Genomic DNA, 14931 nt, shown 5'->3' on the forward strand with positions numbered 1-14931 from the left:
TTGGCACAAATATGATATAAGTGAATGCATATGAGAGCTAATCAAAAAACTTGCAAATATAGTAAAGAAGATTAAAACTTTTCATCAAAGACATCCATCGAAACTAAGTTGAAAAAATAAGCAATTACTTACTATAAAAAATAGAATATTCAAATACATCCTATCTTCTATCTTTTACTATGGTTTATTTATATTTGTGAAAGTAAAAAAATCAAAAATCAAAAACCAACACATCAACTCAAGAATTATCCTTTGATGCTTTATCAAATGAGAAATTATAATTGTCAAAGCCTATAATACAATGTAATAGAAATAAAGACCCTCAACAATAACACATTTATTTTCAAACATGTGGCAAGATACAATGCATTTGGTATCACAACCTAAGAAGAGAATACCATTTTTTAGTCATATTATTAGCAATAGAAATGACTCATAATATTATTATAAATGTTTTGTTTAAAAGAAATTAGGGAGACCTCAATACTAAATCAAGTATCGGAGTCATCTTTTTTGCCCAAGTATGGAATACTATCAATGATTGGGGATCCTATCAACAACCTTCAAAACAAACAAAAATCAAAATAGGTGAAAAATATAGATTGACACATCTTGGTCTTCTTCAACATGTGATTAAAGTTTCTTATGGAACTCATCATTAAAAGAGGGGGGAATATTATCAACCTCATCAAGCATAAAAAAAATAAAAATAAAAAAATAAATCCAACTATATGTGCCTAAAACATGAAGGGTGCACATTGAGCAATTAAGTGCTTTCGTTGCTAAAACAATGTCACTCCTGCAATTTAATACAAGCATAGGCAGAACGTTTCAGAAGTTGGTGACTTCTGTCGACAGAGAAACACATGGAGGAAGAGAAAAACACCCTGCTGTCGGCACTCCAAGGAAATCAACGCTGCTGCAAATCTCATGTGCTATATGTATATATATATATATATATATATATATATATCTCCTTGGCCAAAAGTTGAGAATTCTCTGCAAAGTTCTCTCGTCTCCTCCGATAACATGTGAACCAATTTTGCTGCACCCAGTGACACTCGAAATGGGAGAAACCCTGAGTTGGATGGACGGACGGATGGATGTGTAGGGATGGAAAGAGCCTCTGCGCACATCCATCCAAGTGCCGTGGTAGAGGGGGAGGGGTGCTGGTTGCGGCTAGAAGAAGCGGCGGTGTGCCAGGAGAGGGAGGGAGGAAGAAAGAGGAAATAGGAGGGTGATGAAGACCCACGCAGTTAGTTAGTTAGTTCCCTTGCAGAAAAACAGAAAGAAAGAAACACATGCCTGCCGCCGCCGCCGCAGCAGCAGCAACGCAGAAACATAGAAACGGGCCTTGCTTGGTTCTGTGCACCCTAACGAAACGAAGGGGGCTCGGGAAGGGAAGGGCAGAGGGCAGGGCGGGGCAGGGAACGGAAAGGAAAGGCAGTCAAAGGCAAAGAAAGGCACAGGCACAGGGAAGGGAACGGAGCCCTGACTTAATAGAACAGGCGGGGAGGGAGGGCCCAGGCCTGATCTTTCCGTCGGTGTGCAGCAGTTCCTCCCTTCCTTCCCGATTTCTGTCATCACTACTTTTCTCCTCCTCCTCCCTCCTCTTTGCAAACCCTAGGAGCCACGATCCGGGGGTGCATTGACCCAAATTCTCGGGCTCGTCGATCCTCGGTGAAGCTCTTCGGCTGCTTCGTCCTAATTTCCATCTCGGACTTGGTGATTTTCCAATGCCCCCTGGATTTTCCACCCCGTCTGCTTCACGCTAACCCTAGCTCTGGTTCTGAGTTCTTCGCATCGCTTCCATTGCTGCAGCTACCATGGCTGCTGCCACGCTCTGCGAGTCCGGCTTGGAGGAGGGCGAGTACGAGAGCGACAGTGATGGAACGTCTGCCCTCGCATTGCGACGCCGTGAGGCCAGCGACGACGAGGAGCGTGAAGTGCCTGCATCTTCGTCGCACCACTCCTTCTCTGACGAAGACGCCGAGGAGGGCGAGGGCACGCCTCCCGACGACGGGGAGGATGACGACGAGGAGAAGGAGGGTGCTGCTCTACTGCGACGCAGGCGCTTGGTGAGTGAGGAGGAGGACGACCACGAGGGTTTGCATCATCAGGAGGGCGGGAGCAGAAAAAGTGCAGACAAAGAGGATGGTTCGCAGGGCTCTGCTGCCGCGGGCACCACCGACGGCAAAGAGGCTGGCGAAGAGGATAAAAAGGAGGCGGAGCCCTTCGTTGTTCCTACGGCGGGGGCATTTTACATGCACGACGATCGCTCTCGCGGAGTTGGTGGAGCTCGTCCCAGGTAAATCAGTATGCTCAAGCCAGCAGTTGCTTTTTCGTCCGTCCTAATGGCCATCTTTCTGCCCGTGTTTGGTGTTTGGTTGTGTTTTTTTCTTCTTCTTCTTCTTTCACCGCACTCGCCGTCGCTGCTGAGGAGCATGTCAACTACGATCGCCCCGCAATTTGCCAAGCTTCAGTCAGCATATTGCCGGGTTTCGTCAATATGAAATCTCGCGGCTTTTTGGTGACGAGAGTGGTTGTTAGTGATTTGGGGTTGGGGTGAGAGCCGTGTCCTTCTCTGGTAAGAGGCGCGCACGCTTTTCCCTTTGCTGTACGCATTCGGCTTCGAATGACCGAAAGTATCCCAGCAGAGTGATCCTCTTCGCGTGATAGATTTCCATGAATCGTGATCCGGAGTCGTTTCAGGATTACATCTGTGCTGGGTTATTGGCTTGTCAAACTATAGTCAGAGGAGAGGAAGCTAGGGCATGATTGAGGGAAAAGGGGGTTAAGCAGACAGGGAGGCAGAACCAAATGGCAAGGGACTTGAACTCTGAGTCGTCGTAGGTGCAGCTTTCACGGGGCAAGCGTGGTCTATCGGGTTCCAGACAAGAAACGGGATTATTGTGGGCTTGGGCGAATACCGTGTGATCACAGGATATTGAGTGATTCAAATTTTCGGACAGTTACTCCCCGTGTATGGCAAGTGCAGTGCATTGTAGGTGTTGTGTCAAGGTTGAGAGAGTGTTTAATGGGCCAAGGAATGCAGGCGGGGCGTAGGAGGCAGCCGGAAGCTCTGGGAAGCCAAGGATGAGAAGCCATGGGTACATGATTTATTTGAGGAACTCAATGTGCGCGATGATAGTTACAGCGATGAAGGGCTGTCAAGAGGCGGACGCGGAAGAAGTCGAGGCAGGGGGCGCGTCAATCGGGATCGAAACAGGGGGTGGGTAGGCAAGCTTGCCAGCGATTCGGAGGAGTTGAACGCGAGCCGTGCACGGCGTGGGCGAGGGAGGGGCCGGCCTGCAAGAAGTGAAGTTGTAGAACACAACAGACTGGAAGAATCAGCCCCGTCAACAAGTATGGGAACACACGACGGTGCAGGAAGCAGCAACGTCGGGGTACAGGATGAGAGCACAAAAGACGAGTCTTCAGCTCCTCCTCGGAAGGTTGTTGCGGGTTCACTGAATTCCGCTTCCCCACCTTTTTTCCCTTCAAGCGCCTTACAACCGAAATCAGTTGAAGTGGCAGGGTCTGTCCAGGTTAGCGCCAATCAAATCACTGGAGGACGGGATAGAGCGAGAAGACCAGGATCTCAAGTATCCGTGGCGAAAACAGGTAGCTCTGGAAGGGGGCCACAGGTTGGCGGAGAATTGCAGAGCAGCGCACATGATCAGCAGCCGGTCAAACCATCTACAGCTCAGACAAGTGAGAAGCACACTTAATCTTGTGGTGTTAGGGGGTCCATCCTTTGGGTACTAGGGAGTCTTGTTTGATCTATGAGTCTCTCGGAATCCGGAAGATAGTCAAACTTAAAATGAGCGATATGACTACCAGGAGCCTGAGAATTCGTGAAAGTTCAAGAGGTACTTAGTGTAGCCTGTAGATTACGGTCTTTGGGGTTGAAGAACGTGTTTTCGTGTGGTTCTTCTATAATTGGTTAGTAATCAGCATTTTGTAATTCTGGTAGATGTTTCAAACATGAAATAAAAGGTATTTCATGAATATTGACTGGCTTCACATCTTTTTACAGCCATCTTACAGTGAAATCGCAAGAATAGTCTATGCGTTAACAATCATTCGTGGTGGAAGCGTAGCTTGTTCTTGGTCATCAAACCTAGATCCCGTCATAACGAGTCACAACGCAAACATATCCAGAGAGTCGATTTTCAAGTGCTTTGCGCCTTATTCAAGGTTCTCAAGTGGGGCTCAAACATTCTGTGGCCGTGTTTTGTATTCCCGAGAGTTCTGGTAGACTCTGCCGGGGTTTGGACAAGTACTCGCGCATCACATACGGTTCGCTTGGGATCACAGGAGTCGCATAGGGTTTGCCGATAGTTATCAGGGTTCAAGGAGGTTCGCTAAAACTACACTGAAGTCAGGTGTCAATGTTGCAAGAATCTGGAGATGACTACCAAGGAACCGCATTCTAGCCAGTGAAGTGATGATCAACTGGTTCCTTATATTAGTTGAATTTGATTTCCTGCAGCAGCACCACCAGATGCAAGCAGTAGCAGTCAGGGACATGTCCTTTTACCTTCACTGGCCCAACAGTCGCAGGCCCAAGAAGCAGAAGCGCCTGGCCCAATTACTCAAGTTTCAGCTGGTTCCATTCCAGTTAATGTAGGGCAGTCTGCGCAATCTGGCAGACCTAAAAGTACCGGGGGTAGAGGGGGGACCACCCATGTGGTAGGAGGAAGAGGTGGATCGTTTGTGTATCATGGAGGTCCCGCTGCCGTAATGAACAATGGAGTGCAAAAGGTGGACCAAGGGTTCGCATCTCCAATCCCTGCCGTCGGACCTGGTCAGTACTTCAATTTATGATCTGTTTACATGTCCCTATTTTTGTCGAGTTCCACTAATGTTCTACCTTCCGTCACTACTTCCAGTAGGTGGTGCATACGTGCACAGAGTGCGTTCACCGTAATATTAGTTGCTACTAGTTTGGGTGCAGATGTTGAATAATAACAGCACATAGTAATGTTGTAGTTGCAGTTCAATATGGAGGTCATCCGTCTGCTGGCATAGCTCTTCCAGCTGTGGGTATGGCGATGCCAAACTACACTAGTCAACCGCAGTTTGGATTTCCCAACTCCGAAGTAACATGGTATGGATCAAGTTTTGTCTTTTTTTCCTGTTTGGTTTTATTCGTATGCATGTATATTTGTTTAAAGTGGTGTTATGTTGGATTGACCGGTGTTTTGCATGGTTGAGTTTGTAATTAGTTATCATTGATCATATGGGTGTTTGATGGATCTCTATGATAGCTTATGTTAGGCATGTCTGTTATTTTTGCGGTCTTTTTCTTCCTCTTAATCTTTGTTTATCGAAAATAACTTATGCTTATGTTGTTTTTCTTGGTCCAAATTCTGGTATACTCTTTAGACCTGTCGAGGATGGTATGCTGCTATATGTCTGGTGGCATACGTTTCCGTCCAAAGTCACAGGCGATGCTGGCATGTGGATGTGCTATGGCTATCATTTTCTGTGGCCGCAATCTGATTGTGATCTTGGCAACACTTTCTTTGCTAAGGAAGGTTGAATTTGTTCATCTCGAGCAGGATACCGGTACTGGCTGGAGGTGGGACATTAGGTGCTGGCTATGCAACACCGTACATGACCATGGAGGGAACACCTTCACCAATATATTTCAACCAGCCAGCCTCCTTCCGTCCAGCTGGGTCAGTTTTTGTGTTTGGGGATATCGTTCAATCTTATTCTTGAGTTGTTTGCATGAATGTATCGTGTAGGAGTTGAATAGCATCTTCGCATCAGTTTTCAGATGCAGCATGTCGTTGATGATGAAACGATTATGTTAACCGAAGTCAAAGAGACCTTTTGCCATTGGTGGCGAACTTACACTCTAGGTGAAGATGAGTGGGCTTGTGTTGTCGAGCCATTACGTGTACTAACTTCAGCCTGACTCCACCAGCTGGCTTCAGTGTTATAACATGCGGAAACGTGTTTGTTCTCACAGAAGAGGGATAAGCGGTGCAAAGCCAAGTGGTTTGTGGAAACCACCTCCTAATCAAGGTTGATATACTGCCTGAACACTTTGTTTTCTGCTAGTGTATGGGAGTGAACCCAAGCGGCAGGGCTCTCTATGAAGGACACCTAGCGTTCAGTTTCTTTTGTTTCTTCTGTCCACACTGCATGTTCTAGGATATCGAGGTTTGAACAAGCACATGGACACTGTGGGGATAAGGTTGCAGTACCCTCAACACGTGTGTATATGTAAGCTTTTATCCCGTTTTGCAGAACTAGGTCCTGACGAGTTTGGGCATCGCCAGAATAAAGCACGCAGGTTCGATCGCACCCAATTTCTCAGATTGCTATCTTGGCAGTAAAGAACATGTTGCTGGGAAGTTGATTCACTAACGCATGTGTACTCACTCGCCCGCCCACACAGTCGTCTTATCTATTGGGTTTTGCCAAGATCAAAGTGCTAATAATGGTGTAGAATGTCGCAGGGATCGTCCAAGTTTTCGTCGAGTTCTCTGCCTGTCAGAATCACTGTACTTCTTTTCTGGATTGTAACTGTTTGTGCGACGGATATGTGCAGATATTCAGAGATGAGTTTCGGGCATTGACGATGTGGAAGAAGACGCTGCACACTGTTTATGTACTTGGGAATGTGATCGTAGAAACGTTCTGTAATGATTCATCACATTTTACGGTTCCATGGGCTTGTTCCGGAATGCTTGCAACAGATTGCAAGGTCCCAGATTGAGCTGTGAACTGCAGGAGTTGTGTCCTCTGTAATATTGCAGCGAGGACAGCAGATCTGACAGTATCGTCGGGGCTACTCGGTGTTGTTTACAATGGACCGCTAGATGGGGCTTGTTCACAGAGAGAGAGCGATTATTCACTTTGTATTCACGTCCTGGTGATAAAGTTATAATTCGCTCCTTCCAAAGGGCCTCACTCAAACCGATTTTCTGCCTATGGAGTTGCCGAGCTAGATTTGGTTTACTGCAGTCGCGTCCGAGCTGATGTTAGCTGCCAACACTCGGATATTTGAGTGTTGGTGCGAGGTTGAGCGTTGGTGTGTGGATTTATGTTTTTGTACATGATGGTGGTCACACATGAATCTGAATTTATCCACGCATATGATGCTGGCACTGAATAGACCTGCTGTGGGCCACTTTTGTAGGGCTTTAGTGTTTTGCTGTATTGATATAGAATCTAGGTATGAAACTTCAATGTGTTTTTTTTTTCTATATAAATATAGTTGGCCAGTAATTTAGTTAGACACAAGATATGGATGTGCAAAGCAAGCGTAACGTAAGTATTTTTTCTACGCCAAACTTCATCACCTTGGCCTCCTGTTCAAATGTGAGACACTTGTCAATTCACTTGTGATAAGAGGCTAACAACAATGATTTGGTTGAAGAGGGGTAACTCAAGTCATGGCAATACTTCTAAATTTTCAAAAATCAATTCCTTAAAGTCATAACCAATGCAAGTTCATATTAAACATTTCAAATCCTCCTCAAATAAGAAAAGACATGTCAATGTCAAGACATATTGTGCATATATTGTAGAAAAACCTAAGTCCACTACTCAACGTTCTTTAACATAGTATAGCTAGTTTGGTTTTTTAATGAAAATTTTGCTTAATAAGCAAGTGCTAGCTTGAACATACTAATTCACTGCTGTGTTTGCGATAAACTCAAAACTTGAACAGTGTCTCACATTTGAACAGGAGGCCAAGGTGATGAAGTTTGGCGTAGAAAAAATACTTACGTTACGCTTGCTTTGCACATCCATATCTTGTGTCTAACTAAATTACTGGCCAACTATATTTATATAGAAAAAAAAAACACATTGAAGTTTCATACCTAGATTCTATATCAATACAGCAAAACACTAAAGCCCTACAAAAGTGGCCCACAGCAGGTCTATTCAGTGCCAGCATCATATGCGTGGATAAATTCAGATTCATGTGTGACCACCATCATGTACAAAAACATAAATCCACACACCAACGCTCAACCTCGCACCAACACTCAAATATCCGAGTGTTGGCAGCTAACATCAGCTCGGACGCGACTGCAGTAAACCAAATCTAGCTCGGCAACTCCATAGGCAGAAAATCGGTTTGAGTGAGGCCCTTTGGAAGGAGCGAATTATAACTTTATCACCAGGACGTGAATACAAAGTGAATAATCGCTCTCTCTCTGTGAACAAGCCCCATCTAGCGGTCCATTGTAAACAACACCGAGTAGCCCCGACGATACTGTCAGATCTGCTGTCCTCGCTGCAATATTACAGAGGACACAACTCCTGCAGTTCACAGCTCAATCTGGGACCTTGCAATCTGTTGCAAGCATTCCGGAACAAGCCCATGGAACCGTAAAATGTGATGAATCATTACAGAACGTTTCTACGATCACATTCCCAAGTACATAAACAGTGTGCAGCGTCTTCTTCCACATCGTCAATGCCCGAAACTCATCTCTGAATATCTGCACATATCCGTCGCACAAACAGTTACAATCCAGAAAAGAAGTACAGTGATTCTGACAGGCAGAGAACTCGACGAAAACTTGGACGATCCCTGCGACATTCTACACCATTATTAGCACTTTGATCTTGGCAAAACCCAATAGATAAGACGACTGTGTGGGCGGGCGAGTGAGTACACATGCGTTAGTGAATCAACTTCCCAGCAACATGTTCTTTACTGCCAAGATAGCAATCTGAGAAATTGGGTGCGATCGAACCTGCGTGCTTTATTCTGGCGATGCCCAAACTCGTCAGGACCTAGTTCTGCAAAACGGGATAAAAGCTTACATATACACACGTGTTGAGGGTACTGCAACCTTATCCCCACAGTGTCCATGTGCTTGTTCAAACCTCGATATCCTAGAACATGCAGTGTGGACAGAAGAAACAAAAGAAACTGAACGCTAGGTGTCCTTCATAGAGAGCCCTGCCGCTTGGGTTCACTCCCATACACTAGCAGAAAACAAAGTGTTCAGGCAGTATATCAACCTTGATTAGGAGGTGGTTTCCACAAACCACTTGGCTTTGCACCGCTTATCCCTCTTCTGTGAGAACAAACACGTTTCCGCATGTTATAACACTGAAGCCAGCTGGTGGAGTCAGGCTGAAGTTAGTACACGTAATGGCTCGACAACACAAGCCCACTCATCTTCACCTAGAGTGTAAGTTCGCCACCAATGGCAAAAGGTCTCTTTGACTTCGGTTAACATAATCGTTTCATCATCAACGACATGCTGCATCTGAAAACTGATGCGAAGATGCTATTCAACTCCTACACGATACATTCATGCAAACAACTCAAGAATAAGATTGAACGATATCCCCAAACACAAAAACTGACCCAGCTGGACGGAAGGAGGCTGGCTGGTTGAAATATATTGGTGAAGGTGTTCCCTCCATGGTCATGTACGGTGTTGCATAGCCAGCACCTAATGTCCCACCTCCAGCCAGTACCGGTATCCTGCTCGAGATGAACAAATTCAACCTTCCTTAGCAAAGAAAGTGTTGCCAAGATCACAATCAGATTGCGGCCACAGAAAATGATAGCCATAGCACATCCACATGCCAGCATCGCCTGTGACTTTGGACGGAAACGTATGCCACCAGACATATAGCAGCATACCATCCTCGACAGGTCTAAAGAGTATACCAGAATTTGGACCAAGAAAAACAACATAAGCATAAGTTATTTTCGATAAACAAAGATTAAGAGGAAGAAAAAGACCGCAAAAATAACAGACATGCCTAACATAAGCTATCATAGAGATCCATCAAACACCCATATGATCAATGATAACTAATTACAAACTCAACCATGCAAAACACCGGTCAATCCAACATAACACCACTTTAAACAAATATACATGCATACGAATAAAACCAAACAGGAAAAAAAGACAAAACTTGATCCATACCATGTTACTTCGGAGTTGGGAAATCCAAACTGCGGTTGACTAGTGTAGTTTGGCATCGCCATACCCACAGCTGGAAGAGCTATGCCAGCAGACGGATGACCTCCATATTGAACTGCAACTACAACATTACTATGTGCTGTTATTATTCAACATCTGCACCCAAACTAGTAGCAACTAATATTACGGTGAACGCACTCTGTGCACGTATGCACCACCTACTGGAAGTAGTGACGGAAGGTAGAACATTAGTGGAACTCGACAAAAATAGGGACATGTAAACAGATCATAAATTGAAGTACTGACCAGGTCCGACGGCAGGGATTGGAGATGCGAACCCTTGGTCCACCTTTTGCACTCCATTGTTCATTACGGCAGCGGGACCTCCATGATACACAAACGATCCACCTCTTCCTCCTACCACATGGGTGGTCCCCCCTCTACCCCCGGTACTTTTAGGTCTGCCAGATTGCGCAGACTGCCCTACATTAACTGGAATGGAACCAGCTGAAACTTGAGTAATTGGGCCAGGCGCTTCTGCTTCTTGGGCCTGCGACTGTTGGGCCAGTGAAGGTAAAAGGACATGTCCCTGACTGCTACTGCTTGCATCTGGTGGTGCTGCTGCAGGAAATCAAATTCAACTAATATAAGGAACCAGTTGATCATCACTTCACTGGCTAGAATGCGGTTCCTTGGTAGTCATCTCCAGATTCTTGCAACATTGACACCTGACTTCAGTGTAGTTTTAGCGAACCTCCTTGAACCCTGATAACTATCGGCAAACCCTATGCGACTCCTGTGATCCCAAGCGAACCGTATGTGATGCGCGAGTACTTGTCCAAACCCCGGCAGAGTCTACCAGAACTCTCGGGAATACAAAACACGGCCACAGAATGTTTGAGCCCCACTTGAGAACCTTGAATAAGGCGCAAAGCACTTGAAAATCGACTCTCTGGATATGTTTGCGTTGTGACTCGTTATGACGGGATCTAGGTTTGATGACCAAGAACAAGCTACGCTTCCACCACGAATGATTGTTAACGCATAGACTATTCTTGCGATTTCACTGTAAGATGGCTGTAAAAAGATGTGAAGCCAGTCAATATTCATGAAATACCTTTTATTTCATGTTTGAAACATCTACCAGAATTACAAAATGCTGATTACTAACCAATTATAGAAGAACCACACGAAAACACGTTCTTCAACCCCAAAGACCGTAATCTACAGGCTACACTAAGTACCTCTTGAACTTTCACGAATTCTCAGGCTCCTGGTAGTCATATCGCTCATTTTAAGTTTGACTATCTTCCGGATTCCGAGAGACTCATAGATCAAACAAGACTCCCTAGTACCCAAAGGATGGACCCCCTAACACCACAAGATTAAGTGTGCTTCTCACTTGTCTGAGCTGTAGATGGTTTGACCGGCTGCTGATCATGTGCGCTGCTCTGCAATTCTCCGCCAACCTGTGGCCCCCTTCCAGAGCTACCTGTTTTCGCCACGGATACTTGAGATCCTGGTCTTCTCGCTCTATCCCGTCCTCCAGTGATTTGATTGGCGCTAACCTGGACAGACCCTGCCACTTCAACTGATTTCGGTTGTAAGGCGCTTGAAGGGAAAAAAGGTGGGGAAGCGGAATTCAGTGAACCCGCAACAACCTTCCGAGGAGGAGCTGAAGACTCGTCTTTTGTGCTCTCATCCTGTACCCTGACGTTGCTGCTTCCTGCACCGTCGTGTGTTCCCATACTTGTTGACGGGGCTGATTCTTCCAGTCTGTTGTGTTCTACAACTTCACTTCTTGCAGGCCGGCCCCTCCCTCGCCCACGCCGTGCACGGCTCGCGTTCAACTCCTCCGAATCGCTGGCAAGCTTGCCTACCCACCCCCTGTTTCGATCCCGATTGACGCGCCCCCTGCCTCGACTTCTTCCGCGTCCGCCTCTTGACAGCCCTTCATCGCTGTAACTATCATCGCGCACATTGAGTTCCTCAAATAAATCATGTACCCATGGCTTCTCATCCTTGGCTTCCCAGAGCTTCCGGCTGCCTCCTACGCCCCGCCTGCATTCCTTGGCCCATTAAACACTCTCTCAACCTTGACACAACACCTACAATGCACTGCACTTGCCATACACGGGGAGTAACTGTCCGAAAATTTGAATCACTCAATATCCTGTGATCACACGGTATTCGCCCAAGCCCACAATAATCCCGTTTCTTGTCTGGAACCCGATAGACCACGCTTGCCCCGTGAAAGCTGCACCTACGACGACTCAGAGTTCAAGTCCCTTGCCATTTGGTTCTGCCTCCCTGTCTGCTTAACCCCCTTTTCCCTCAATCATGCCCTAGCTTCCTCTCCTCTGACTATAGTTTGACAAGCCAATAACCCAGCACAGATGTAATCCTGAAACGACTCCGGATCACGATTCATGGAAATCTATCACGCGAAGAGGATCACTCTGCTGGGATACTTTCGGTCATTCGAAGCCGAATGCGTACAGCAAAGGGAAAAGCGTGCGCGCCTCTTACCAGAGAAGGACACGGCTCTCACCCCAACCCCAAATCACTAACAACCACTCTCGTCACCAAAAAGCCGCGAGATTTCATATTGACGAAACCCGGCAATATGCTGACTGAAGCTTGGCAAATTGCGGGGCGATCGTAGTTGACATGCTCCTCAGCAGCGACGGCGAGTGCGGTGAAAGAAGAAGAAGAAGAAAAAAACACAACCAAACACCAAACACGGGCAGAAAGATGGCCATTAGGACGGACGAAAAAGCAACTGCTGGCTTGAGCATACTGATTTACCTGGGACGAGCTCCACCAACTCCGCGAGAGCGATCGTCGTGCATGTAAAATGCCCCCGCCGTAGGAACAACGAAGGGCTCCGCCTCCTTTTTATCCTCTTCGCCAGCCTCTTTGCCGTCGGTGGTGCCCGCGGCAGCAGAGCCCTGCGAACCATCCTCTTTGTCTGCACTTTTTCTGCTCCCGCCCTCCTGATGATGCAAACCCTCGTGGTCGTCCTCCTCCTCACTCACCAAGCGCCTGCGTCGCAGTAGAGCAGCACCCTCCTTCTCCTCGTCGTCATCCTCCCCGTCGTCGGGAGGCGTGCCCTCGCCCTCCTCGGCGTCTTCGTCAGAGAAGGAGTGGTGCGACGAAGATGCAGGCACTTCACGCTCCTCGTCGTCGCTGGCCTCACGGCGTCGCAATGCGAGGGCAGACGTTCCATCACTGTCGCTCTCGTACTCGCCCTCCTCCAAGCCGGACTCGCAGAGCGTGGCAGCAGCCATGGTAGCTGCAGCAATGGAAGCGATGCGAAGAACTCAGAACCAGAGCTAGGGTTAGCGTGAAGCAGACGGGGTGGAAAATCCAGGGGGCATTGGAAAATCACCAAGTCCGAGATGGAAATTAGGACGAAGCAGCCGAAGAGCTTCACCGAGGATCGACGAGCCCGAGAATTTGGGTCAATGCACCCCCGGATCGTGGCTCCTAGGGTTTGCAAAGAGGAGGGAGGAGGAGGAGAAAAGTAGTGATGACAGAAATCGGGAAGGAAGGGAGGAACTGCTGCACACCGACGGAAAGATCAGGCCTGGGCCCTCCCTCCCCGCCTGTTCTATTAAGTCAGGGCTCCGTTCCCTTCCCTGTGCCTGTGCCTTTCTTTGCCTTTGACTGCCTTTCCTTTCCGTTCCCTGCCCCGCCCTGCCCTCTGCCCTTCCCTTCCCGAGCCCCCTTCGTTTCGTTAGGGTGCACAGAACCAAGCAAGGCCCGTTTCTATGTTTCTGCGTTGCTGCTGCTGCGGCGGCGGCGGCAGGCATGTGTTTCTTTCTTTCTGTTTTTCTGCAAGGGAACTAACTAACTAACTGCGTGGGTCTTCATCACCCTCCTATTTCCTCTTTCTTCCTCCCTCCCTCTCCTGGCACACCGCCGCTTCTTCTAGCCGCAACCAGCACCCCTCCCCCTCTACCACGGCACTTGGATGGATGTGCGCAGAGGCTCTTTCCATCCCTACACATCCATCCGTCCGTCCATCCAACTCAGGGTTTCTCCCATTTCGAGTGTCACTGGGTGCAGCAAAATTGGTTCACATGTTATCGGAGGAGACGAGAGAACTTTGCAGAGAATTCTCAACTTTTGGCCAAGGAGATATATATATATATATATATATATACATATAGCACATGAGATTTGCAGCAGCGTTGATTTCCTTGGAGTGCCGACAGCAGGGTGTTTTTCTCTTCCTCCATGTGTTTCTCTGTCGACAGAAGTCACCAACTTCTGAAACGTTCTGCCTATGCTTGTATTAAATTGCAGGAGTGACATTGTTTTAGCAACGAAAGCACTTAATTGCTCAATGTGCACCCTTCATGTTTTAGGCACATATAGTTGGATTTATTTTTTTATTTTTATTTTTTTTATGCTTGATGAGGTTGATAATATTCCCCCCTCTTTTAATGATGAGTTCCATAAGAAACTTTAATCACATGTTGAAGAAGACCAAGATGTGTCAATCTATATTTTTCACCTATTTTGATTTTTGTTTGTTTTGAAGGTTGTTGATAGGATCCCCAATCATTGATAGTATTCCATACTTGGGCAAAAAAGATGACTCCGATACTTGATTTAGTATTGAGGTCTCCCTAATTTCTTTTAAACAAAACATTTATAATAATATTATGAGTCATTTCTATTGCTAATAATATGACTAAAAAATGGTATTCTCTTCTTAGGTTGTGATACCAAATGCATTGTATCTTGCCACATGTTTGAAAATAAATGTGTTATTGTTGAGGGTCTTTATTTCTATTACATTGTATTATAGGCTTTGACAATTATAATTTCTCATTTGATAAAGCATCAAAGGATAATTCTTGAGTTGATGTGTTGGTTTTTGATTTTTGATTTTTTTACTTTCACAAATATAAATAAACCATAGTAAAAGATAGAAGATAGGATGTATTTGAATATTCTATTTTTTATAGTAAGTAATTGCTTATTTTTTCAACTT

At 46.3% G+C, this 14931-nt stretch overlaps 2 protein-coding genes across 8 annotated transcripts; one reads left to right on the top strand and one right to left on the bottom strand.

The window, feature by feature from the left end:
* Positions 1–1493: 1493 nt before the first annotated feature.
* Positions 1494–6936, top strand: LOC112294391 (protein MLN51 homolog). Of its 4 annotated transcripts, XM_090244040.1 has the most exons (9): positions 1585–1725; positions 1822–2308; positions 3056–3714; positions 4496–4810; positions 4996–5113; positions 5568–5687; positions 5984–6039; positions 6265–6310; positions 6569–6936. In XM_090244040.1, exons 2-9 carry the CDS (start codon positions 1827–1829, stop codon positions 6594–6596), a joined length of 1824 nt encoding a protein of 607 aa, XP_090100166.1. In that variant the 5' UTR covers positions 1585–1725; positions 1822–1826; the 3' UTR covers positions 6597–6936. The 4 variants fall into 4 exon arrangements, with proteins under 4 accessions (XP_090100168.1, XP_090100167.1, XP_090100169.1 ...); XM_090244042.1 differs by having other exon boundaries at positions 1494–2308; positions 5002–5113; XM_090244041.1 differs by having other exon boundaries at positions 1494–2308; positions 4499–4810.
* Positions 6937–8106: 1170 nt separating this feature from the next.
* On the bottom strand, positions 8107–13458 carry LOC112294390 (protein MLN51 homolog). 4 transcript variants are annotated; one of them, XM_024544725.2, is made up of 9 exons: positions 13318–13458; positions 12735–13221; positions 11329–11987; positions 10233–10547; positions 9930–10047; positions 9356–9475; positions 9004–9059; positions 8733–8778; positions 8107–8474 (listed from the first exon to the last, which is right to left on the bottom strand). In XM_024544725.2, the coding sequence occupies exons 2-9, from the start codon at positions 13214–13216 to the stop codon at positions 8447–8449; spliced, it is 1824 nt and encodes a 607-aa protein (XP_024400493.1). In that variant the 5' UTR covers positions 13217–13221; positions 13318–13458; the 3' UTR covers positions 8107–8446. The 4 variants fall into 4 exon arrangements, with proteins under 4 accessions (XP_024400493.1, XP_090100170.1, XP_024400494.1 ...); XM_090244044.1 differs by having other exon boundaries at positions 9930–10041; positions 10233–10544; positions 12735–13364; XM_024544726.3 differs by having other exon boundaries at positions 10233–10544; positions 12735–13364.
* Between the last annotated feature and the right edge of the window lie 1473 nt (positions 13459–14931).

Source organism: Physcomitrium patens, chromosome 17 (assembly GCF_059467195.1).
Source record: "Physcomitrium patens ecotype Gransden chromosome 17, ASM5946719v1, whole genome shotgun sequence".
NCBI classification, from domain to species: domain Eukaryota; kingdom Viridiplantae; phylum Streptophyta; class Bryopsida; order Funariales; family Funariaceae; genus Physcomitrium; species Physcomitrium patens.

Bases quoted from the DNA above. Each gene is read 5' to 3' on its own strand.
- LOC112294391 (XM_090244040.1), top strand. From the start codon at position 1,827: ATGGCTGCTGCCACGCTCTGCGAGTCCGGCTTGGAGGAGGGCGAGTAC. The intron at 2,309-3,055 runs GTAAATCAGTAT...CAAGGAATGCAG, and splicing joins GTTGGTGGAGCTCGTCCCAG to GCGGGGCGTAGGAGGCAGCC. The intron at 6,040-6,264 runs GTTGATATACTG...CCCGTTTTGCAG, and splicing joins GAAACCACCTCCTAATCAAG to AACTAGGTCCTGACGAGTTT.
- LOC112294390 (XM_024544725.2), bottom strand. From the start codon at position 13,216: ATGGCTGCTGCCACGCTCTGCGAGTCCGGCTTGGAGGAGGGCGAGTAC. The intron at 11,988-12,734 runs GTAAATCAGTAT...CAAGGAATGCAG, and splicing joins GTTGGTGGAGCTCGTCCCAG to GCGGGGCGTAGGAGGCAGCC. The intron at 9,476-9,929 runs GTATGGATCAAG...CATCTCGAGCAG, and splicing joins CCCAACTCCGAAGTAACATG to GATACCGGTACTGGCTGGAG.